The sequence below is a fragment of the Schistosoma haematobium genome, chromosome 2 (genome assembly GCF_000699445.3).
Source record: "Schistosoma haematobium chromosome 2, whole genome shotgun sequence".
In the NCBI taxonomy this organism is placed as follows: domain Eukaryota; kingdom Metazoa; phylum Platyhelminthes; class Trematoda; order Strigeidida; family Schistosomatidae; genus Schistosoma; species Schistosoma haematobium.
In genome coordinates, this window is record NC_067197.1 from 44,591,782 (window position 1) to 44,616,988 (window position 25,207).

The following is a 25,207-nucleotide window of genomic DNA, read 5'->3' on the forward strand; positions in this document are numbered from 1 at the left end:
CATATATAGCCTCTACCAGGGAAGTCCTACTCACTGCCTTCTCCTATCAGGGGTGTTGTTTACGAAATTGAGAAAACGAAAAGCGAATGTTCGACACTTTAACCGGGTTGGTGGATATGGAGAGTCCACCTAGGGAAGTTGGAAAACCCTCATTCCAAACCAACCGTGCACATGGGTTCCAGTATCCTGAAGGAACAAATTGCGTATGAACCAATCGTTGGTCACCGGCTACTATGTGACTGCATCTTTTGACGTTGCTCCACTGCCTTGTGAACCAGACCTTTAGGTCAAAGGCTCCAGATGTGGTTACCTATGAAAGCCATCTGCTTCGGTTTGGCCACTCGGACACCCCTCACACAAGTAGAATGATTTATGTGGCGCATATCTATTTGTTGCCTCCTAGTACCAATATTTAGGTGTTCAAATAAGTAAATAATAAATGTATAAGGAATGCTGATTGTCAACCTGTACTCATCGACGAAAGGTAACAGGAGTCAATGAAATAACTATAGAACAATCATGTAGTCCTTTATATGTATAAAATCTTGTTTGATCAATATAACAATTACATTATATGTATTTATATTTATCATTTACTTCTCTTTTTGCAAATCTAGGAGATTTCAACCACCTAAAGGTTTAAGTATGAAAATGTTTATTATTTTAATCATTTTAACTATTGTATTAATACCATTAATTATAATTGGAATAATTATTGGAATTATTTATATATATAAAACAAATATACCAAATTTACCATATGCATTACCATGGTGGCGTCGTTCATTAATATATCAAATAAATATTGAAACATGGGCAAATGATGTACAAGGACCAATTGGTCGATTACAAGATATAATACCACGTATTGATTATTTAGTGAATCAAGTAAGTTATGAAAATTTTTTAAATAATTTTATTCGTTGAAATCATATGTGTCAATAAAAGTTAGATCACCATGGAAAATTTAGAAGCACTAGATGATTGTTTCGTCTTAGTCTGAGACTCCCCGATCGTAGCTGCTACCTTGACGCGGTGTTCGGGTTTGCCTATTGTGATGACCCAACCAAGCTATATTGGCTGGAACATATGTTCCTGTAGGTTCTACGATGCCAGGCAGGTCGATTGGAGAATGGTAAGACTAAAAGCAGCAACTCAAGGTCTGAGGGCGAAGTCGTACTGCTGACTGTAGAGGGGTGTGACAGCAGTAAGGTGTTTCCCTCGGACAACCAGCATCTACAGCGATGCTGCCTTCCCACAAGGAGGGGTGGGGTTAGAAAAGGTCGACCCTAAAAATATCATACCTCACCTTACCTCACGGATTTTCGTCTCTGGCGGTAAGGCCCTTTGAAGAGCGGGGCTAACACGTCAAATACCTCCCGCAAAAAAGCCGTGCGCGGCCGGCCTCAAGCAATTAACCCTTGGGCTCTGCGGTCACACTCCCAGGTCGTTAAGGTCAACATTAATCTAACTTCCTTTTCAGGTTCCTCAAGAAATATCCTTCCATGGTGTGGGCAGCCGGGAAGTGACCTCAGCCCTCATACGCGTAACAGCAAACGAGACCAAGTTGGTCACATTCAAATCCTTCCTGAGTATGAAACTCCACAGCAATGCGTATCCGTGATGTCGCCCTCCCCTCCTGCGAGATTTGAACCCAGGAGCCATCAGTTGTATATATATGTGTGTTATAAATCGCTCTTTTCTTACGGTTATGACCCAGCTATTCCTATTGCTTAGTATTCTCGGACACCGATTCACTCGACAAGTCCCCAAATCAGAACACGGTTGAGCAGGAAAGAGATTATATTCCAAATAGCAAGTCAGAAGCACAATAGGGAAAACGTCAGTGTATTTATAGTTTTTACATGAGAAGATTCTAGAATATTCTCCAACTATCGACTAGTGCTGATTGGATAAGAATTAGCCAATCAGCGTGCACCAAAGCAATCATGCATTGAGCATGCTTTAATCTAGTCTGTCCCGCTAACAATGTGTGTCTTGTTTTCTTTTTTGTTGTTAGATCTATTGAAGCGTTCAATTCACCTTGTTAAGATGTATCTTTAGAGTTTGGTTTCATATTATCAATGTGTGTTCACTTTAAAGGCTGGAGGATTTATAATTTCAACGATCGAATCATATGTTTCTTCTAAGTTGTTTGTATTGTACTTCTCTTTCCTGATCTTTGTCATTGTTAGATCAAATGAACAGAACACCATTTATACCAGATATAATTACTGTGAGCATTCAAATCAATATGAATCAAAGTTAAGAACTGTTAAGTCTATCGAATCGTCTAAATCTTCCATTGGAGATATGCTCAAAATCGAAGTTCTCAAAACAATGATTTGTTTGAAATAGCAGTTCTTTAATGAATAATGTACAAGGTTTACTTTTTTTGATTGGGATCATGAACCGATTGATGTTAGACCACCAGTGAAAACCTGGGAGGACTGGACGGTCGTTTCCTCTTATTGTGGGACTCCTCAGCAGTGCGCACCCACGATCCCGCACGCAGGATTCGAACCCAGGGCCTTCAGTCTCGCGCGGAACCGCCTAACCTACTGGACCACTGACCCGTCATCCAGTGGTGTTAATGTCTAACCTCAACCAATCCATGAAGTTGCGCAACCATCTTCCATTGTACTGAGGTAGATACCCGTTTCTACCCGACACGGATTAGCTCCACTGGTCACGGCTTCTCACCAGAACAAAATTTAATTATAAAGCTCAACTTGTGAGGTATATTTGGCGTTTAAAGCGTTCTTTTGTACGAAATAAATAAAAGGTTTCCTTTAACAGTAACATGAAGAATAATTACAACATATAATAGTTATAAGCAAATATGGATAGTGGCTAGCAGTGGAATCCAGTTTGACGCGCGTTCCGTCCTGTTTGGGACTCGTCAGCTGGATGTACCTGCATCTCCGAGTTGATGTTCACTCTGAGACTGGAACTCAGTACCGTTCGCTTCAAGCGCCATCACGTTATCCACTTAGCTACTGAGTCCTGATAGTCACTTGCTTGTGCAATGGGTTGAAGTTTAATTCACTTGATATTGTTTTACTTGAATCTTCCCATTGATGTTTAGGACTGAAATTGATCAGTCTCTTATTGACATGTGTGCATACTGTGCGTATGCCTCGATATTGCCTTAATTTACAAGCATTATAAGCAAAGATGGATAGTGGCTAGCAGTGGAATCCAGGACGCGCGTTTCGTCCTATTTGGGACTCGTCAGCTGGATGTACCTGCACATTTGCCAATAAGAGACTGATCAATTTCAGTCGTAAAACATCAATGGGAAGATCCAAGTAAAACAATATCAAGTGAATATAATAGTTATGGCTAAAATTGCTAACAGTTTACCAACAAGCAAAAATTGAACTGAGAGCAAACAGTATGGAAACCTTTACGTTTAAACAAAGGTTAAATACATGCACAAAATTGTGGATGACGGCTACAGTGATGGAGCTAAAGTAATTATAATGATAAAGACAATAAATGTTATAAGTATATGTAAACTTTCGTTACAACATACGAGTACAATTTCTAGGAACAAAACTACTTACTGAATGTTATTAAGTAGTATAAATCATACGCAAAAGAATCGAGGTGGAGTGAATAAGGATAGAAAATGTAAAACAGACTTAACAGAATGTGTAATATTAAATTTAATAATCACAATATTATCCTTGTATTGATCTATTTGAGCTCTAAAAATAAATCCCTTTGATCAAAATTTTATTTCGATAGTACAGACAATTAACTTTTCTCTCAATCTCTTTTAACTTGAAATAATCTAAATGGTAAATCAATGATTAAAAAACACCAAAAAAATCAAACAACATTCATCCTAAATTCACATGGTGTTGTTTGCTTGTATCTTGAATATCAATTCTAGGATACAGGTAAATCCAGCTGATGAGTCGTAAATAGGATGAAACGTGCTTCGTCCTGTATTCCGCTGCTAGCCACTATTCATCTTTAAGATTAGATGGTGGTTGGAGGTAGTCGACAGGAAACCCTGGACCCGGGTTTCGTGCTACCTCGCACTCATCAGCAAGGTGTGCCTGTAACCTTGTGGGAACTGGTGCCCCTTGGAGGATTCGACCCCGTGTCAACCAGCTTCACAGTCAGAGACGTTACCACAAAGCTATCCGGGCTGCGACTGACCTCCTGTAGGACTGATATGTAATCACAATCATCTTTACTTATAAGCATTCATCCTAGTCTTGAATTCTCTTTTCAGTTTTCAAGTTTTTCTAATTGAAATCCTTTATTCGAACTAGAACAACAGTTTTCTTTGAAATGTTATCTGTATACATAGTATTACATTTTTCTTAAAAGGTATTCTTTATGTTTCATCAAAAACGACAATATAGCAGTTAGTGTATTTGTTCAATCGATAGTTTATTTCAGTAGTTACATAAACCTTGTGTAGGCTCTTTACTCGAACACTACCAATCAAGTCAGAGATTATGGTGAACTGTCATCCGAAAAGCCTTCTACTATCTCCATTCTTGTTTAATTTCATCATAGACCTACTGCTGGAAATAACGTTCTCATCGACTGAATTTTCAGAAATTGATCTCCTTCCAGATAATCCACTTATTAACTTAGAATACGCAGATGACATAGTCTTATGTGGGGTAGACGCTGATGAAATGCAAAATTTTTTGGTAGTACTGAACAACAATGACAGGATGTTAGGAATACGTTTCTCCCCCTTTAAATGTAAGCTGTTGAAGTAACTACTTCTATAAATTTGGTGTTCATCTTGTTGTGTTAATGAGGTATGACAACTTGAACTGATGCATATATATATGCTTGGTCCTACGCAACAATTGACTGACTGATTGACTAATTTCAGTCGTGTTTTAACGTATACTTCTATCTTGTTTAATTAAATTTATAGAAATTTCGGATTTTTGTTTCTCTTATCTAAAAGATGATGTAATACCCTATATAACTATGATTAGTGCATCTTAAGTTTATTGAATATATGTATTTTGAGCCTGTCCTTAAAGGTTATAATGAAATTTGTATGATAATAGTTAGGTAATTGTAAGAAGAAGATTTTAGAACAATAAGTTGTATTTTGAGTTCATTCATGAAAATTTAACTTTCAATTTGATCTATATCTGAATTGATTATAAACTAGATCTGTATAATAAACTACCAAGTGATACATCATTAATAATAAGAGAAAACTGTGTTCAGATCATGAAACATATTACTTATCAGAATGGGGGGGGTTTGTGGATTTTATAGTAATTTAATCGTTGATTTCATGAGTTGATTAAAGCTATACCATTATGGAAAACCTGGAAGCAGTAGACGTCCATTTCGTCCCAGTATGGAGCTCCTCAGTAGTGCGCATTCACGATAACAATGAATTGAATAATATAAACATAATTAACCAAAGTATAAATTTATTGTATGATGACAGACGTATTAGCGTAGTGAACGAGAACACATTAACTGGAATAACCAAATGTATTTGAACATAAAATTAAAGAATATCTTGGTAAAATCTGAGAACTATAAAATAAAATAGTTCGTTTATTAAATGTGAATCAATTGTCTTAGACTTCACTGTCCCATCATCTTCACACCAATCACTCTTTGTTTTCATTCTCTTTTCTTTGATCTTTTCAACCTTCTACTACCAAACATTTTACTTTCATTTTATGATACATACAAAGTAATAAGACATTAAAGCTTATATTTGAAAAAAAAAACATAGTAAGGAAAAATAAACAAATAAAACGGTATGCAAAACGATAACATCTTAGGCTTATTCAGACAAGGTAAGGATAAATACAAAGACTTGGGTTGTTAGGTCGAAACCTTATAGTTTCTACTATATGTAAAAGATGAAATTGAACCCCAAATAAATAAAGGTAGTATGTATAAGATAAACTATTCTAAATACTTTATTTCTATCTACTATCTAACCATTATCCATTTTCATACCTAGTTATATTTCTAAGCAAAGATGGATAGTGACTAGCATTGGAATCTAACACTCGTGTTTCATGTTATTTGGGACTCGTCAGCTGAATGTACCTGCATCTCCGAGTTGATGTTCATTCTGAGACTCAATCTCAGTACCGTTCGATTCAAACACTATCGCCTTATCTAATTAGATACTGAATCCTAATAACCATCAGATGAATGTTCTAAGTTCGAGTTCTAGAGTGAATATAAACTCTAAGATGCAGGTACATTCAGCTAACGAATCTCTAGATTCCACTGCTAACCACCATCCATTTTTACTTGTAAATTAAGGCAATATCGAGGCAATCCTCAAAGGATGAACATATACTAATAAGAGACTGATCAATTGAAGTCTTAAACATCAATGGGAAAGTTCAGATGAACAATATCAAGTGAATCTAGTTATATTTACCTATAATAATAAACATTTTTTAAGTACATGTTGATCTTACATTGAATGAACTCAAATTATACCTGTATCCCTAGATACTTATGATGAATATTTCACATAGTAACTATTTATCATTTGAAAATAATACAAATAATTTCTATTAACTTACATTATTTCTTTTTAAATAAAAAAATGAATGATTTATATCCTTCCTCCCCTCCCCCTCCCTCTTCCCCTCTCCCCTTCTCTCTCCCCCCTCCCCCCAACTTTGATTTAGGTTGGTGTTACAAGTGTATTACTTACAAATTTATTAAATTCTGATATTAATGGTATTATTGATTGGGAAACAATTAATCAATCGATTGATCCAACCGAAGAAGGATTTAATCACTACTTACCACAAATAATAAAAAAATCGAAACAACAAAAAATCTCCATTTTACTTGGTTTATCAATGTATACAACAAGTAATAGACATGAATGGTTTCGTTTAAGTCAATCAAGTAATAATAATAATAATAATGTTTATAGTACATTTTATATATGGACTAATAATGAAGTAAGTATAATGTAGTATTTTCTTTTTCTATTTATGAATAATTAAAATTATAAGTGAATTGAAACTAGATCATCATGAAAAATGTGAAAGTAGTAGATGATCGTTTTGTTCTATTGTGGAACTCCTCCTCAACAGTGCGCACTTATGATTCTGCCTCATGAGATTCGAAGATTGGACCTATTGATCTTGTGCACGAATGCTTAACCTCTAGACTATTGAGCTGGTATTCAACGATGTTAATGTTTAACTTGAACTAATCCATGAAATTGTGCTACCGTTCATGATTGTATTGAGTGAGTTACTATCTTAAAACAGATCCGGTTGAACTCCACTGGTCATTGCTTCTCACTAGAACTTCAAGAAATACGTCTTAAAACCAGTCACTAGTGAGAATATTTTGATTAATATTTCTGTGGATATTATAGTAAGTTTAATAATTGAGATCATGAGTCAATTAAAGCTAGATCACCATGAAAAACCTGTTAGCAGTAGACGGTCGTTTTGTCTTATTGTGGGACTCCTCAGCAATGCGCATCCACGATTGTTATTTGTTTATTTTTTGATTAGTTAAAAGTGGAAACTGAGAACCTAAAAAGGTTTAGTCTTAACCATGATCTATAAATAATTTAAGTTATAGCTCAACTGTTTTGTTTTGACTCAGGAACAAGATTAGTTAGAGAGGGTATGTTAATAAACCTTCATAAAATAGAGTAGGATGGTAGATGTCAAATTATTCATTTACTGTTTTCTTGATTGATATAGATTGAATAATTCTCGTTCCAGAGTAAAACATCTTTTGATACTTACTTGCTTACTTACTTATGCCTATTACCCTCAGTGGAGCATAGGCCGCCGACCAGCATTTTCCAACCCACTCTGTCCTGGGCCTTTCTTCTTAGTTCTGTCTAATTGTTGTTCATTCTTCTCATGTCTCTATCCGTTTCTGGGCATAATGTGTGATTTGGTCTTCCTCTTCTCCTTTGACCTTGAGGATTCCATGTGAGGGCTTGTCTTATGCTTTCCTCAATGTGTGTCCCATCCACTTCCAGCGCTTCCTCCTGATTTCTTCCTCCACTGGGATCTGGTTTGTTCTCCCCTACAGTAGGTTATTACTGATAATGTCCGGCCAACGGATCCGAAGTATTTTGCATAGACCACTGATAATAAACGCTTATATCTTCTGTATGATGACATTTGCAGTTCTCCAAGTTCCCACCTCATACAGTAGAGCTGTCTTGACATTTATATTGAAAATTCCGACCTTGGTGTTGGTTGAAAGTTGTGTTGAGTTCCAGATTTTCTTCAGTTTTAGATATGCTACTCTTGCTTTACCGATTTGCACCTTCACATCTGCATCAGATCCACCGTATTCATCACTGATGCTGCCCAGGTATGTAAAGGCTTTTACATCTTCCAAATCTTCTCCGTCAGGTGTAATTCGATTGTTGCATGTTGTGTTGTATCGGAGAATCTTGCTTTTCCATTTATGTATGTTGAGACCTATTGCTGCTGAGGTTGCTGTTACACTGGTCGTCTTTTCCTGAATTTGTTGTTGCGTGTGCGAGAGAAGAGCCAGATCATCTTCGAAGTCTAGATTGTTCAGCTGCATTCTAGCTGTCCACTGTATCCCATGCTTCCTCTCAGATGTTGACATCTTCATGATCCATTCGGTCATCAGGAGAAAGAGAAGGAATGAGAGTAAGCAACCTTGCAAGACACCGGTCTTTACCTCGAACAAATCTGTAAACTGTCCTCCATGCACAATGTTGCAGTTTAATCCATCATAGGAATTCTGTATGATATTGACTATCTTCTGAGGCACGCCGTAGTATCGAAGAAGCTTCCATAGTATTTTTCTGTCCACGCTATCAAATGCCTTTTCGTAGTCAATGAAGTTGATGTAGAGTGATGAATTCCATTCAACTGATTGTTCCACAATGATCCGTAGAGTTGCGATTAGGTCTGTACATGATCTATCCTTACGGAATCCAGGTTGTTGGTCTCGAATTTGGGCGTCTACGGTGTCCTTTATCCTGTTTAACACTACCCTGTTGAATACTTTTCCTGGTATTGAGAGAATAGTGATGCCTCTGTAGTTCTCATACACTAACCAGAAAAAATTTTTTCAGTAGGTAGTTGATAAATTCAACATCAAGTGGATTTATCAGTTAACAAGTAATTAGTTCCAAGTTCTAAACTAACTGATTATCATTTTAGATTTTTCCTTACCAGAATAAAAGATCAATCGATTATATTAATCTTTTATAGTAGGTTTTTATGTTCTCAACTATCTTTATTTTTTTTAGAAAATAAGCTACAAGATCAAATTAACCAATAGAGCAAATCTAAACTTCAATGGAGAAGAGTTTATCCCTAGTTTTCCAAACTTATTTCTATCTTTTTTCTTTGATTTCTTCTTGATATGACGAGATCTTGTTCAGTATCAGTGCTTGAAGTTATTAACATCTAGTCTGAGCCATGTTGGTAGATGCGGACTACTTGTTTGAGGTTCACGTGACTATCGTAACCATTGGTTGGAGACTCTAAGTGACATGGCTTAGAATAGATCACAATTGCGTAGGTGTATACACTCTCTATCTTCTCATAAACTAAGAGATTAAAATCGCTTCATATCTTTCTTTCTACGAACTAATTCTTTCTTCCTGTACTATGTCCTTATATGCAATCTTTCTTTTATATATTACCACCATTGAATTAACTACTTCTATGAATTCAGTGTTCATCTTGCTGCGCTAATGAGATATGGCAATTAGGAACGATGTATATATGTGTTTGGTCCTACGTTGAAGCTGACTGACTGCCTAAATGACTGATTATTACTTCGTTTAATATTTGTCTATTATTTGATAAAGTGTTCATTGTAAAGTATTGAATTAGATCATTGAATCCTGTTATTGTTTTCAGTTTACTAATAGATATGATTAATATCTAATGCTTATTGTTTTTAGCCTTTAACTGATCAACAAAAACGACATTATGCCTATGATTCTATTCGTCGAGCATACTATCGACATGTACATGGTAATCCAAATAGTCCATTATTGAATTTAAGTAATCCTAATGTAAGTTATAGTACTTTCTATTTTTACAACTTTTTATTTTATTTCAATGGTTGAGATAATGGATCAATTGAAGCTAGACCGTGGAAAACCTGGAAGCACTGGATGACCGTTTCGTCCTGTCGTGGGACTCCTTAGCATTGCGCACCCGTGGTCCCGCTCCGAGGGACCCGAACCCATGACCTATCGGTCTTGCGCGCGAGCGCTTAACCACTAGACCACTGAGCCGGCATTCAACGTTATTAATGTCTAACTTCATCCAATCCACGAAATTGAGCGATGCATTCACCATTGTCATCAGTGAGTTACTATCTTACAACATGTTATTAATTTAGCAGTATTTGACATTCTCTCATATTTAGCAACAATCATAGAAGTGTATTCATACATAAATGATAATGATTCAAGTTAAAAAGAAACTTTTTCTTTTCAACAATTTTACCAACAAGGAGTATCAGTCAGTCATAATCAATGTAGAACCTGATACAACTGTGCGTTAGCCCTGAATTCCACACAAACAGATAAACTTAAGATGATTAATTAGGGTATCAAAGTATTCATAATACTAATTATAATCAGAAAGATTAAACATCGAAGATATATTTCGAAACGGTAGTACCAAGATATGTAGAAAGGAATTCTGAAATTTACGATATAGAAAGGTATCTGCTCCATAGTAACTAATCATGAGTAATGTCACTCAGCTACTCCAAACATTGATCTAATCAGGCAATTTACACCAATCATTATGACTAAGTCCAACAATTGATAACTCTATAGATTGAGATAAGTTTTTGGTTTGGTCGTCTTTAAATTACTTTTAAACTACCACAACGTTGAGGTAGACGATGGTTAGACATACTTAAACCATTTCTTAACTGGACCAGTTGATGAAGATTCTTAATCTCATTGATCGGAATAACTATACATGTGACGTGAATGTGTATATGAATGCTGCGAATGGCCCACCAGGGTGCTTGGTACTTCTGTGGTTGCGCCACAGGATTGAGCTGTACTATTCAGATTGTAGCTTTAAAGCATATACGGTGTCTGGTTCTCCTGTGAAACGGAAGGGCCGAACAAGCACTGCTAGAGTGGATCCCCGTCAACAGTCGTCTATGTGCTGTTCGGCTGAACGGCTACGTAAGAACTCGGAAGGATAGGGACACACGTCGTTGCCTTTTTGTCGTTTCTGCCTACGCTCCCACTGACTGCAGCTCAGATGAAGTGAAAGATGAATTTTACAGAAAGCTGTCCGAACTTCTTCAGAAAGATAAACGCTCAGACATAGTACTCGTAGCAGGTGATTTTAATGCTCAGATAGGCAGTTTAAACCAAGCAGAAAGACATTTAGGTGGATATTTTAGTATTCCGACACAGCGAACAGATAATGGTGATCGTCTGCTGCAGCTATGCTCAGACAATCGTTTATTTTTAGCAAACACAAATTTTAAGCATAAGGAGAGACATCGTCTAACATGGCGACCCCCTACACCAAACCAACGATGGACTCAAATAGACCATATTGCCATCAGTCATCGTTGGAGAGGGTCGGTAGAAGATTGTCGCTCATTCTGGAGTACCTGCTTGGACTCAGACCATGCCCTAATACGGGCACGCATCTGCTTGCGCCTCACTGGACGCAAAAAAGCCACATTAAAAAGACCCATTAGAACTGAGTTGAGTAACGAGAAAACCAAAAGTAGGTTCCAGGAACAACTGAGGTCACTCTTAGGTAGTTGTGAAGACGAGGCTGACCCAGATGTTGCTTGGAAGGGCATACAATCAGCTGTGGAAACAGCAGTGACATCTATTAGTGACTTAAACCACAGGGTTACAAAGAACCAGTGGATTTCTTCAAGGTCTGTCACACTGATGGATTCTCGCAAACTCGTCCCATCAGGTTCTGAACATGATGAAGAGCGTAAACAAATCAGATCTAGGTTAAGAAAAAGTCTAAGAAACGACCGTGAGCAGTGGTGGGCAACGAAAGCAAAAGAGATGGAAAAGGCGGCGACTATAGGGAACACAAGACAGCTTTACAGACTAATAAAAGAAACTGGAATTAATAAGTCAAGTGTAAGTGAGATTATTTCGGAAAAAGACAATACTCTCATCTGCTCCCAGTCCAGACGTTTAGAACGATGGGCGGAACATTTTAGAGAACAGTTCAGCTGGCCTTCAGCTACTCTACAACTACCCTCCATTCCCAGACAAAGTGAATGGAACATTGAAGTAGGTCCCCCAACTCTTGCTGAAGTTGAGAAGGCTATAGTTAATCTGAAACGAGGAAGGGCAGCTGGTCCAGATGGATTGGCTCCAGAGGTGTTTAAGGATGGTGGTCCAATTTTAGCGATTAGGTTGACTAATATTTTAGCTAAGATCTGGGAATTAGACGTTATTCCATCTGACTGGTTGCAATCAATTATCGTCCCAATATATAAGAGAGGGTCAAAATCATCCTGTGACAACCACAGAGGCATTAGTTTAACAAATATAGTATCTAAAATACTAGCCTGGATAATTATCAGACGCCTAACTAAGACTCGTGAACTGCAAACACGAGAGAACCAAGCTGGCTTTAGACCTGGTCGTGGCTGCATCGACCACATATTCACCATTCGTCAGGTTCTAGAACACAGGCATACCTATCGGCGTCCGACGATGGTGGTCTTTCTTGACTTAAAAGCAGCATTTGACTCTGTAGACCGCGAGACTCTGTGGCAGTGTCTGTCATTGAAAGGCGTACCTCAGGAGTACATAAACCTTGTGAAGGCTCTTTACTCGAACACTACTAGTCGAGTCAGGGCTTATGGCGAACTGTCATCTACTTTTGCAACTTCAAGTGGTGTCCGTCAAGGCTGCCCACTTTCTCCATTTTTGTTTAACTTCATCATAGACCTATTGATGGAAATAACACTCTCGTCGACGGAATTCTCGGGTATTGATCTCCTTCCAGGAGGTCCACTTATCGACTTAGAATATGCAGATGACATAGTCCTGTTTGGTGAAGACGCTGACAAAATGCAGAGTCTTCTGGTAGCACTAAGCAACAATGCCAGAATGTTTGGGATGCGCTTCTCTCCCTCTAAATGCAAGTTGTTGCTTCAGGACTGGCCTCCTTTAACACCTGAACTAAGGATAGGGAGTGAAGTAGTCGAACGCGTCGACAACTTCACTTATCTTGGAAGTCTGATCAGCCCTAATGGGTTGGTGTCTGACGAAATTTCAGCACGGATTCGTAAAGCTCGTTTGGCTTTTGCCAACTTACGTCACCTTTGGCGGAGGCGAGATATCCGTCTATCAATAAAAGGACGAGTATACTGCGCGGCTGTTCGTTCTGTTTTAATTTACGGCAGCGAAACATGGCCCTTAAGAGTAGAAGACACCCGTAAGCTACTAGTATTTGACCACAGATGCCTTAGAAATATTGCTGGCATCTGCTGGGATCACCGGGTAAGTAATAGTGAGGTTAGACGCAGGGTATTAGGAAATGATGGTAAATCAGTTGATGAGGTTATGAATCTTCATCGACTGAGATGGTTGGGCCACGTATTACGTATGCCTGAACACCGATTACCGCGACGTGCAATGCTAACCGGTGTAGGGGATGGTTGGAAGAAAGTTAGGGGCGGCCAAACCAAAACGTGGCATCAGTGCCTGAAGTCACTAACTTCTAGTCTGAGCCATGTTGGTAGATGCAGACTACTTGGTTGGGGTCCGCGTGACTTTCGTAACCAATGGTTGGAGACCCTTGGTGACATGGCTCAGAATCGATCACAATGGCGTCGGTGTATACACTCTCTGTCTTCTCTTAAACTAAGAGATTAAGATCACTTCACATCTTTCTTTCTACGAACTAATTCTTTCTTCCTATACTATATCCTTATTGCAATCTTTCTCCTATATATTACCACCTTTGACCTAACCACTCCTATGAATCCGGTGTTCATCTTGCTGTGCTAATGAGGTATGGCAACCTGGGCCGATGCATACATGTGCCTGGTCCTACGTTGTAGCTGACTGACTGACTGACTGTGAAACGGAATTGAGCTGTACTGCTAGGGTTGTCACGTGAAAGTCTGGATGGTTTCTGGCTCTCCTGAAAACCAATGTAAAATGACCCTGGTCCACAAAGGGATATTATATAAAAAAATATTTTCTATGATCAGGCAGAATAATGTTTGTGTTTCAAAGAAGCATAATTTTTATCACCCATATAACTTCATTCACAAGAACAAATAAACTGATAGACACAGAGTGAGTTGCTTCAAAGAGGTTATTTCTCCTTACTACATCCACGAAACAAGTACCCACTAGAGAAAATAATCTACATCTCATCACACTTAGCTCTTACAAAGGTATAGATAGTCAAATTCACTTGGTATTGTTTGCTTGTATCTTCTCATTATTGTTTAGGACCGCAATTGATCAGTTTCTTGTTAGCATATGTGCATCGTCTGCGGATCGCCTCGATATTGCTTCAAGTCGTAAACATTATAAGCAAAGGTGGTTGATGGCTATCAGTGGAATAAAGGACAAAGCGCGTTTAGTCCTATCTGGGACTTGTCAACTGGATGTACTTGCATCTCAGAGTTGATGTTATTTCTAGCACTCGAATCCGGTGCAGTTCGCTTCAAATGATATCGCGTTATCAATTTCGAGTCCCGGAATAAACATCAACTCTAGTTAGAAGTTAAATGTAGAAGTAACGTTTTTAGGTCATATTTTTGAGTTACTATGTCAAGACGGTTTCCAGGCCTAAGTAGTTGGAAGTTATCCGGGTTTTTTTTAGTATATTTAGATAAACTTGCTTTTTCCCAGTAGTCACAGCTTCCCATTAGAGCAGCCGTTACCAATGAAACTGTATGATCATATTATTATTGAAGTGTAAGCCACTGGACATTAAACCAGTATTTAAGCGTTTGCTACGTGCTATAAGGTTATGGTATCCGATTCCCGACGTGTACTCTTCAAGATTCTAGTGTTTCCTGGTTTCCAATAGTTTAGGTGGAGTATTGTTTTCTGAACTGAATGGCTTGTTAGTGAAGTTCTTACTGTTCTTCTGAAAAATATCATCAGCACAAACTTCAAGTAGGGATGGAGTGTTCAAATTTATTACAGTTTGTCCTGTTGACTTCGAGCTTGATTGGTTATTGTTGGCATTTAACCTGCAATTGTCTACTTCTCTATTTTGATTGTATCTCATTTTGATTTGATTCTTGGTTTATTTCGTAGATGATGTTTGGTTTTCTCCTTTCGTGATGTCGTCTTTTGGTTTGTATGGGATTGTTCGAAGTGATTTTACTGCTTTATATGCTACATCTATTTCAAACGGCTTCAACAATCTCGTTGTAATTTTGATATATCTTTTATATGTGCCAGGATGATCCGTTTGTTGGTTATTGTACATGATTTTGTTTCTGGAGATGAGTTGGGTTGATTCTTTTTGATGAAGTTGATTGGATAGATTTTCTTTTGGAAGATAGCCTTTAAATATTTCTCTTCATTTCTTCGCACTGCAAGTGTACTGCAGTGTATTCTCACTCTCTTGAATAAAATTTGTATGCAGTTGATTTTGTGAGTTCTTGGCTTATTACCACCATAATTAAGCATTTGATCTATGTGGATCGGCTTCCGATAAACCTGAGTCTCCAATTTTCTTGTGTCCGTTCTGGTGATTAGTACATCTAAAAATGATAGTTTGTTGTTTGACTCCTTTTTTATTATGAATTTTATGTCATTGAAGATGTTGTTGATCAAATTGTAGATATTTTGCAACTTGTACTTTTTGATGAGGACGAATGTGCCGTTAACATAATGAATCCAAATTTTTGACTTGATCACTGATATGATCAAAGTTTCCAGTTCCTGCATCACTGTTTCTGAAATAAGTCTTGATATTCATGATCCCATCGGTGTCTCCTTCGTTTGTTTATAGATTTTGTCATTGAATTGGAAGTATATCGTCAAGAATAAATCGATAGATTCTAGTAAATTTTGACTTTGGAGCTTTGTATAGTTTGAGAGATTTGTATCGCTGGTAAAAAGTAAGGATAGAATTTCATTTCCTCAATAGTATCTCAGTTGAGAACAATCAATGATTAATATCATTTATAGATATTGATTTTGTTAGTTGTCGAAATAACTGTTACAATATACATAAGAAAGACGTGTTTTACCTCCAACAGTTATCATCTCAATTTAACTTATCTATCATTTCTTTAGTTTCTTATATTATTTACATAAATTAGTAATTTATTGTTTTATATATGGGAGATTAGTATCAAACGAGTCTTTGTGGAGATTGTAGTAATTTCAATAGTTGAGATTATGAGACTGATAGGACTTAGGTTCGAATTCTACGAGTCGGGGTCGTGGATGAGCACTTCCAAGGAGTCCTATACCATGACAAAACGACCATCCAGTGCTTCCAGGTTTTCCATGGTGGTCTAACTTCAATTGACTCATCATCTCAACTATTGAAATATAGATTACATAATGATGAGGTGTAGACAATACTCAACAAATTTTTTTCAAACATCAGTTAATTTAATGTATGCAGTGTCTTCTAATATTCTAACTGGTTCTGTTTATAGTTTTCTATGGTCTCTGAATCATTCTAATTTCTGACTATCCTAACTATAATAAATCACATTGAGTAGGCAGTTGTATTTACTGAATAGCATGTTTGCATAGTATGTTTGCATAAAAAGGTGACTCAGATATTGAATATGTGATTGGTGACCTTAATTAAGTGAATATTACAGTTACGCATCAATACTAGTGTGGTGTGTGCTAATGATATCAATAGATATAAGTAGTATGTATCACCAATCAAAAGTGAAATGTCTGGTAGCACATTAAAAAAAATCAAAGAGAAGAGAACAGAAAGTGATTAGTATGGAAATGAAGGAACAATGAAGTCTTAGACAACTGATTAACGTTTTCGGTAAAGTTTTTAGTGTTTACTAAATGTATTGTCTCTGACACATTGGATTATTTTCTGTCCATTTAGTGAGTGTTACTTATTGAAATGCAGATTCTTCCTTGATTTTCATTAGTTCACACACTGAAATTAGATGGACGGTTAATAGAGAAGTTCCATACAAAATGCAGTTATAAGCAAAGATGTATGATGTCTAGTAGTGGAATCCAGTTAGACGAGCGTTTCGTCCCATTTGAGACTCGTCAACTGGATGTACCTGCATCACAGAGTTGATGTTCACTCCATCTAGTACTCGAACCCATTACCATCGATCTATTAACTGATTCACTAATCGATACTTAACAATAGTATTTCATTGTTTTTAATATTTTAAACAACCTTTTCTTGAATATTAATTATAGGTACAAATAAAAATGATTGAAGTTATTAAATTTTGGAAACAAAAACTTGAAATTAAAGGTGTTATGATAATGAATTCAAGTAATTTACTTGAAGAAATGGTTCCCGGTATTAGAAAAATCTTGAACACAGACACTGATGGTAAGACTTTCTAAAATTTGAATAAGTAGGCGGCTTTAGTTCATTTCCTTACTTAATTACGCCTGTTACCCTTCGCGGAGGAGCATCACCCGACCACTATCATTCTCCATCTAATCCTGTTATGGGAAATCCTTTCAAATTGTTCCCGATTCCCGAAGTAGCATGTTCTTTGGTTTTCATTTCCGTTTCTTTTCAAGATCCTAAGTTAGCGCTTGTTTCGTGATACAATTTGTATATCCTATCCACTTCCAACATCTTTTCCAAATTTTCTATTCAGATGGATGCTGATTTGTTCTCTCCCACAGTAGGTTGTTGCCGATAGTATCTGGTCGAAGAATATTGAGTATCTTGCATAGACAACTGTTCATTTCCTATATCGAAAATATTGACTGTGATGTCAGTGAAGTGTTGATAGCGAATTCCATCGGGTCGTAGAGAACGTATAATTTTTTTTCATATTTTACTATTTCATTATTATTGAGGTAATAGCTTTTGGATAACCAGTTGTAATACTCTCTTCTAACTAAAAGTAATAAGTATTGTCATAACTTACTTACGCCTGTTAGTCCCAATCGAGCATAGAACGCCGACCAGCATTCTCCAACCCACTCTGTCCTAGGCCTTCTTTTCTAGTTCTATCCAATTGTTGTCGATTCTTCTCATATCTGTCTCCATTTCTCAATGTAGTGTTTTTTTTAATCTTCTTCTTCTCCTTTATTTAGCTTTGAGGATTCCATATGATGGCTTGCCTTGTGACTCAGTTAAGTGCTTTCCTCAATGTGTGTCCACTTTACTTGCAGGGCTTCTTCCTGAAGTATTTTCATTAACAATACCAAATTGGATTTCATTATGAACTAATATACACATCATATCTGTTTATTCTAGATTGATATTCTTTACTTGTGAGTACCTGTGGAACTATTCTACTTCTTGACAAGTAATGAATCTTTAGACGATTGACACAATACTTAAATAAAGTCATTGATAAAGACTGTGTATATTTTTTAACGGAATGTTCAAATCTTTACGTAACAACAGATAAGAGTTTTAATTTTATCATTGAACTCATCTAAGAAAAAAAGAAGTTGAGACTATAATTTATGAATGACCTTTAAGTGACGCTAGTGTAATAACCATGAGATTGTCCATGCAATAACTAAAACCAAATAAGGGTTATAAACCAGTGTGAGGAAGTAGAATTACGATTTACAGTTGATACGTAGGGTTAGGAATTAGATTTAGAGTTTTCATTACGAAGTGACATAATCTAAAAAAATTTGATTGAAATCATGGACCGATTGATGTTAGACCACCATAGAAAACCTGGAAGCATTAGACGGTAGTTTTGTCCTATTGTGGGACTCCTCAACAATGAGCATCCACGATCTCACTCGTGGGATTGGAACACGTGTTCTCACTAGTGACTAGCCTCGTAAGAAAATTCTCGGAGTTCTAGTGAGAAGTCGTGACTAATGGAACTAATCCGTGTCGGGTACAGACAGGTATCTACTTCATCAGTACAATGGAAGATGGTTGCGCAATTTTGTGGATTGGTTGAGGTTAGACATTAACATCGTTGAATGAACGAATCTTAAGTGACCTTGAGAAATATTAGCCAATCAGAAGACAGTTAGTATAGAGTAAAAGTATATTATGAAAGACTAAACAATTAAAGTGGATATTCTTCTCTTACATGATTGAAAACCTCATTAACGTTTGAAAGAGGTTCAGAGGTTCTGAAATCGCAGTGCATATAGTATAAGAACTCATCCGTATGTCTTCATAAGAGTCGACCTCTGGAGCCGTGATAGGGACTTAAAAACTCCTTTAGCCTAGAACACATGGCTTCAATATTATTAGTGTGAACGCCAGTCGTATGGTCGACAAAATGGCGCTCGTTCACAACGACATGATGCACATACCCAAGTCTATGTAGGCATCTATACGCTCTCCAATTATCTGTATATATCGTAGTGCCCGGCTGCACGTATTCCTGTATAATTGGTATTATTGTGGTTGCTTGCCGGTTTCTGACCCTTTGAAAATGTCCCTTTCGCGTTGATCTGTCATAAATTCCAAGTACCTGTGAGGTACATTTACGGAAGTGCTACTTACCCAGTCTTCCTTAATATTACATCCTCTGTTATATTTGCGCATCCGTACTACTGTTTAATTTATTTCAACAATACTCTTAACTCCTCCGAACGACTCGTGTAAACGTTTCATTTTAATTGCGCATATATCCCTGCAATACTCATACCATTGGACAGCTGAATTCTCAGTAACGTCTGCAAATGCTGCTGCCAGTGTTACTGGTGCTTTTATTGTCCAATTTGCGACAGCTATCATGATTTGTCTCAGTCTCAGTCGCGATCGAGCGAAGAAAGTATCCTTTCAAGCAGACGTCTTTCTCCAACATAAATAACATCGAAAGACAATCTCATCACGGTAGTCTGAACACGGTACACCAGTCATTTGATTACCGCATCATTCCATAACATAGAAAATAAGAACTATACAAATTCAAGCCAGAAGTGGCTGTGATTGTGAGAGACTGTGACTAATAAATTGAGAACACCTTAAGAATAGTAAATCGTATAATAGTAGTTAGTACGTCAATTGGAACACTTCCCCCTTTAATTCATTTTTTCTGACTTTATATGTGTTGAATGTAATGTAACTAACCAATCTTAAACGGGATTCCCCATTCAATAATCTGGCAAATGAAGATGAATAAGGCGAACGAAATATTTCTAATCAAATAGTTTTTTTCATCATAACTTTACACTAATAACATATATTTTCACAGTTGAAACGACCAGTCAATCGAAGTTCGACCATCATTAAAAGCTTGAGAGCACTGCATAGCCACTTCAATGTAGTATGGAACTTCACTATAGTGCAAATCCACAATCTCTCACTTGTAGCTGAAACCCAGAACCTTTGGTCTTGTACTCGAAGATTTAAACTCCAGACCACTGATCCACCATTAAACATAGTTGGTGTCTAACTTCAATCATTCCATGATCTTACAAAATGCTTCATCTATCAACTTTAGTTATGTTTTTCATATCTCACTTCTTTCAGATGAATTCATATGGTTTGCTGATGAACCGAAAATTGATGCCATGGTAAATATGGAACAGAAAGTTTGTTTACATACACTTACAATAAATATTCGTGTACCAACAAGAAGTGATGACATAGATTCACAAATTCGACAAGGTAATTTAGTTTTATATTAGAATAATTTTATTTCATTTGGTATTGTTTACTTGAATCTTCTTGTTCACATTTAAGACTGCAATTGATCAGTCTCTTATTGACATATGTGCATAGTGTGCGTATTGCCTCGATATTGTCTTAAATCACAAGAATTATAAGCAAAGACGAATGTACCTGCATCTCAGAGTTGATGTTCATTCCACGATTCGAACCATGTACCGTTCGCTTTAAACGCCATCATGTTATTTACTTAGTTATTGAGTCCTGATAAACAAGTGAATTTAAACTTCACCTTATTGTACAATCAAGTGGCTATCATAACTCAGTAGTTAAGTGGATAACACGATGTCGTTTGAAGCTGGGTTCGAGTCCTAGAATGAACATCAACTCTAAGATGCAGGTACATCCAGCTGAATAGTACCAAATAGGACGAAATGAGCTTTGTCTTGAATTTCACTACTAGCCACTATCCATCTTTATCTGTAGAGCATTCAAAAGAACCAATTTAACTACTCTTGAGGATCACGTTATGTATATCTAAAACAAATATATTGTATTTAAGAAGAACTCCTATATTGTTAGCCAAGAATCAAAATAAAATAAGGAGAAACTCTATCTTGAGGAATTTAGCTGATGCTAGTAAGTTCAACTGTGAAAGTTATCCATGAAATGGCAATGAACTTTCTCTAAGTCCCTAGAGTCCAGCTCTTACATACATTAGTAGCTACTAGAATACAGATTAATAAACCTAAAACACATGTACAGAAGTTTTTTATATTCTCTTAATTTATTATTACCCTCCTCATCTTAGTTACTGCGTTTTTCAAGATTTTTAATTTTTATTCAATTTTAATTCATAACTTCATTTTATAGGATCTATCTATCTTAATAATGTGATTGCCTGATTAAATACGACGCATTGTATTATTGAACAAATCCTGACTAGTTTTTTAATAGTTGATATCATGCGTCAATTAAAGCAAGACCACTATGAAAAACTTGGAAGCACTGGACAACCGTTCTATTCTATTATGGGACTTCTCAAAAGTGCGCATCCGTGACCTCGCCACACGGGATTCGAACCCAGGACTTATCGGTTACGCGCACAAACGCCTAACCTCTAGACCACTGAGTTGGATGGCGTTCAACGATGTTAGTGTCTAACTTTTTATTAGTTAACTAACGCTCTTACCTGAAATCACTCAGTTAGTCACATAAAACGCAGAACCTGGTATTTATGAGCATTAAGTCAACTTACCATACAAAATTGAAACAGAGAAATGAAATTATTAGAACAAATATCCGAGTCTCGAAAATAGTAACAATATTACTGTTAGAAGAAACCACTAAATAGAGACAATGTTTCGAGAAGGAAGAATAAAAAGTATTAGTCAGTTTTTAAAATGGAAGGATTAAATGAATCTGCATCAATTCTGATCCATGTCACCCAGTATCGCCAACCATTGGTTTCAATAATTTCAACTTTGTAGCTTGTATATACTAATATGGTTCAGTTCAACAGTCATTAACTTCACATACTGACCCTTTATATTCATTTGGTCAATCTTAGCTTTTTGTAAGCAATGATGGATAGTGGCTAGCAGTGGAATCGAGGATGCGCGTTTCGTCCTATTTGGGACTCGTCAGCTGAATGTGCCTGCATCTCAGAGTTGATGTTCACTCCACGAGTCGAACCCAGTACCATTCGCTTCAAACGCAATCGCGATATCCACTCAGCTGTTGAGTCCTGATAGCCACTTGCTTGTTCAATGGGGTGAATTTAAATTCACTTGGTATTGTTTAGCTTGTATCTTCCCATACAACTGACGAGTCGCAAGTCGGACGAAACGCGCTTCCTGGATTCCACTGCTAGCCACTATCCATCATTGCTTACAAAAAGGTTGTGAATTAAAGCAATATCGAGGCATACGCACAATATGTACATATGCCGATGACAGACTGATCAATTGCAGTGTTAAACCTCAATGGGAAGATACAAATCAATCAATACCAAGTGAATCTTAGCTTTATTCCAACTTATTTCTATACCAATAAACATTCACTAACGAAATAGACATGGGTGAGTAAAACTGAACATATACCCTAATCAACTAAGTCAATAAAGATTCGAATTCTCATTGACCAGTTCATCTTCTTCATTACATATTACGTAATTTGTCTTTCCACTTTTTTTTATTTTATGAAGCTATGAATAATACACAATTAAGAAAATGTAGTCCAATCTGGTTAGTTCATCAATTAAGTGAAGATAATAAAGATTTTGAAACTATTCAAAAATTAGCATATTTTCTACCAGGTAGTTATTTAATGTTAGCTGGACAAGAAGTTGATTTGGTAAGTCAATTTATTTTTTTTTGGAATTAATAGGGAATAGAATTGTAACCTATTTTTAATAGTTGAGATTATGAGTCAATTGAAGTTAGACCACCATGGAAAACCTGGAAGCACTGGAGGACTGTTTCATTCTACTGTGGGACTCCTCAACAGTGCGCATCCACGATCTCACCCCCTGCAAGATTCGAACCCTAGGACCTGTCAGTTTCGCATGCAAGCGCTTAACTACTAGACCACTGAGACGGATGGCATGAATTTAAGAGACAAATTCACCATTGTCTTCAGTGAGTTACTATCTCACATCAGACCCGGTTGAACTCCATTGGTCACTGCTTCTGAGTAGAACTCCAGGAAATACCTTGGAGACCGTCACTAGTGAGTATATGTTGCGTAATATCATGTATTTCATTTTCTAATGGAAGTGATAGAATATTCAGTAATGGTTAATGTCATGTTAGTTTAGTCCTATATATTGATATAAGTTAATTGAGTCAATTTACAAAGTGATCGCTAACTGAAGTGACTTAACTTCGTGTGGATAAAATTTTGTGATTTTATGGTTTGGGAGTATTTGTCAGGAGAAATTTCGTGCTAGCTGCACCCAATTGACAAGGCATATTGCAACCTTGGGGGAAAACGATAATTCCTATTGCATTCAAACTGTGGATCAAGAAGCTTTATATACTAATGCATAACTGGTGAACTTTCGGGCTGGGAGTAACTTTCTTCGAGAATGAGATATTTATAATGATTAGTGGAATTTTATCAGTACTATAGGGTTAGATAATTATGAAATTATTCACTACCTATTCCTGAAGGCTTCTGGTTGCATTATGAATAGTTCAATTTTGATAAGCCTAAAGACATGAATGGTTTGAAATCCTCCAGAAAACATCGGTTGCCTTAATAACTGTAGTGGTGTTCTTTTTGATGAATCTCAAGTAACAATAAATATAGGGAGTAAGTTTTATACACACTATCATCAACCACTTATTCTCATATGAAACTGTTGTCGGTGAATGTATTCTCTTGATGCGCTATAAATTACTACTGAGTGTATTGGAATACAAGAATAAGATATACTTTAGTGAACGAGAACACAACTAGGGATAATAAAATATATTTCAGCAAAATAATTACACATTCTCTTAGTAAAATCTGAGAACCATATAGTAAATACTTCATTTGCAAAATATAAATCAATCGTCTCAGACTGTATTTCCATACAAATCATACTGTGGACACCCAGAGCCTTTGAGCTGATAGTCTAATCTACAAATCAATGAAGTAATGTCAAGAGATTCAATCACCAACAATAGATTCATACGTCATCTTTTTTACTTCAGGATTCTAAACACTATGTACACTAATTGATTTGTTATCAATGTCTTTGAACTCTCTCTGCCCCCCAAATGCCCTGGTGCGGCCGAGAATAAGGAGAGTCTGCTCTCTCTCTCCAAATGCTTTCACATGGCCACGCGTATATAGCCTCTGTCAGGGAAGTCCTACTCATTGCCTTCTCGTGACATTAATGTTGCTTACGAAACTGAGAGGACGAAAAACGAATGTCCAGCGCTTTAAAGGGGTTGGTGGACATGCAGAGTCCACCTAGGTAAGTTGGAAAACCCTTATTTCAAATCAATGGTCCACATGGGCTGGCTCCAGTGTCCTGAAGGAACAAATGGCGTATGAACCAATTGTTGGTCACCAGCTACCATGGAACCAGATCTACTTACGTTGCTCCACTGCCTTGTGGATCAGACCTTCAGGTCAAAGACTCCGAGTGTGGCCCCTTGAGAAAACCATCTGCTCCGATTTTGGCACCCGGACAGTATCACAGCCCTTACACATATCAAATGAGATTTGTGTGGCGCATATATATCTGGTGCTTCCTTGTACTAATATCTATATGTTGACATAAATAAAAAATAAACTCTCCTATATCCATCAGCTTTCATTAATATTTAATTGTTTTATAAATCTACTAGATATTCTCTTGATGTTATTTTGCTTGTATCTTCCCATTGAAATTTAAGACTATAATTAATCAATCAAATGAATTTAAAATTCATCCCATTACACAAACAAGTGGCTATCAAGACTTAATA

At 36.8% G+C, this 25,207-nt stretch overlaps 1 protein-coding gene across 1 annotated transcript in view; it reads left to right on the plus strand.

Moving 5' to 3' along the window:
• Nucleotides 1-25,207, plus strand: part of MS3_00007064 (uncharacterized protein) — a 43,287-nt gene that overhangs the window by 13,763 nt on the left and 4,317 nt on the right. The window contains exons 3-8 of the mRNA XM_051215322.1: nt 618-888; nt 6,669-6,950; nt 9,920-10,033; nt 17,381-17,519; nt 20,607-20,744; nt 22,951-23,099. Of these exons, the coding sequence (XP_051068534.1) occupies nt 618-888; nt 6,669-6,950; nt 9,920-10,033; nt 17,381-17,519; nt 20,607-20,744; nt 22,951-23,099 (1,093 nt within the window). The remainder of the gene's footprint in view (nt 1-617; nt 889-6,668; nt 6,951-9,919; nt 10,034-17,380; nt 17,520-20,606; nt 20,745-22,950; nt 23,100-25,207) is intronic.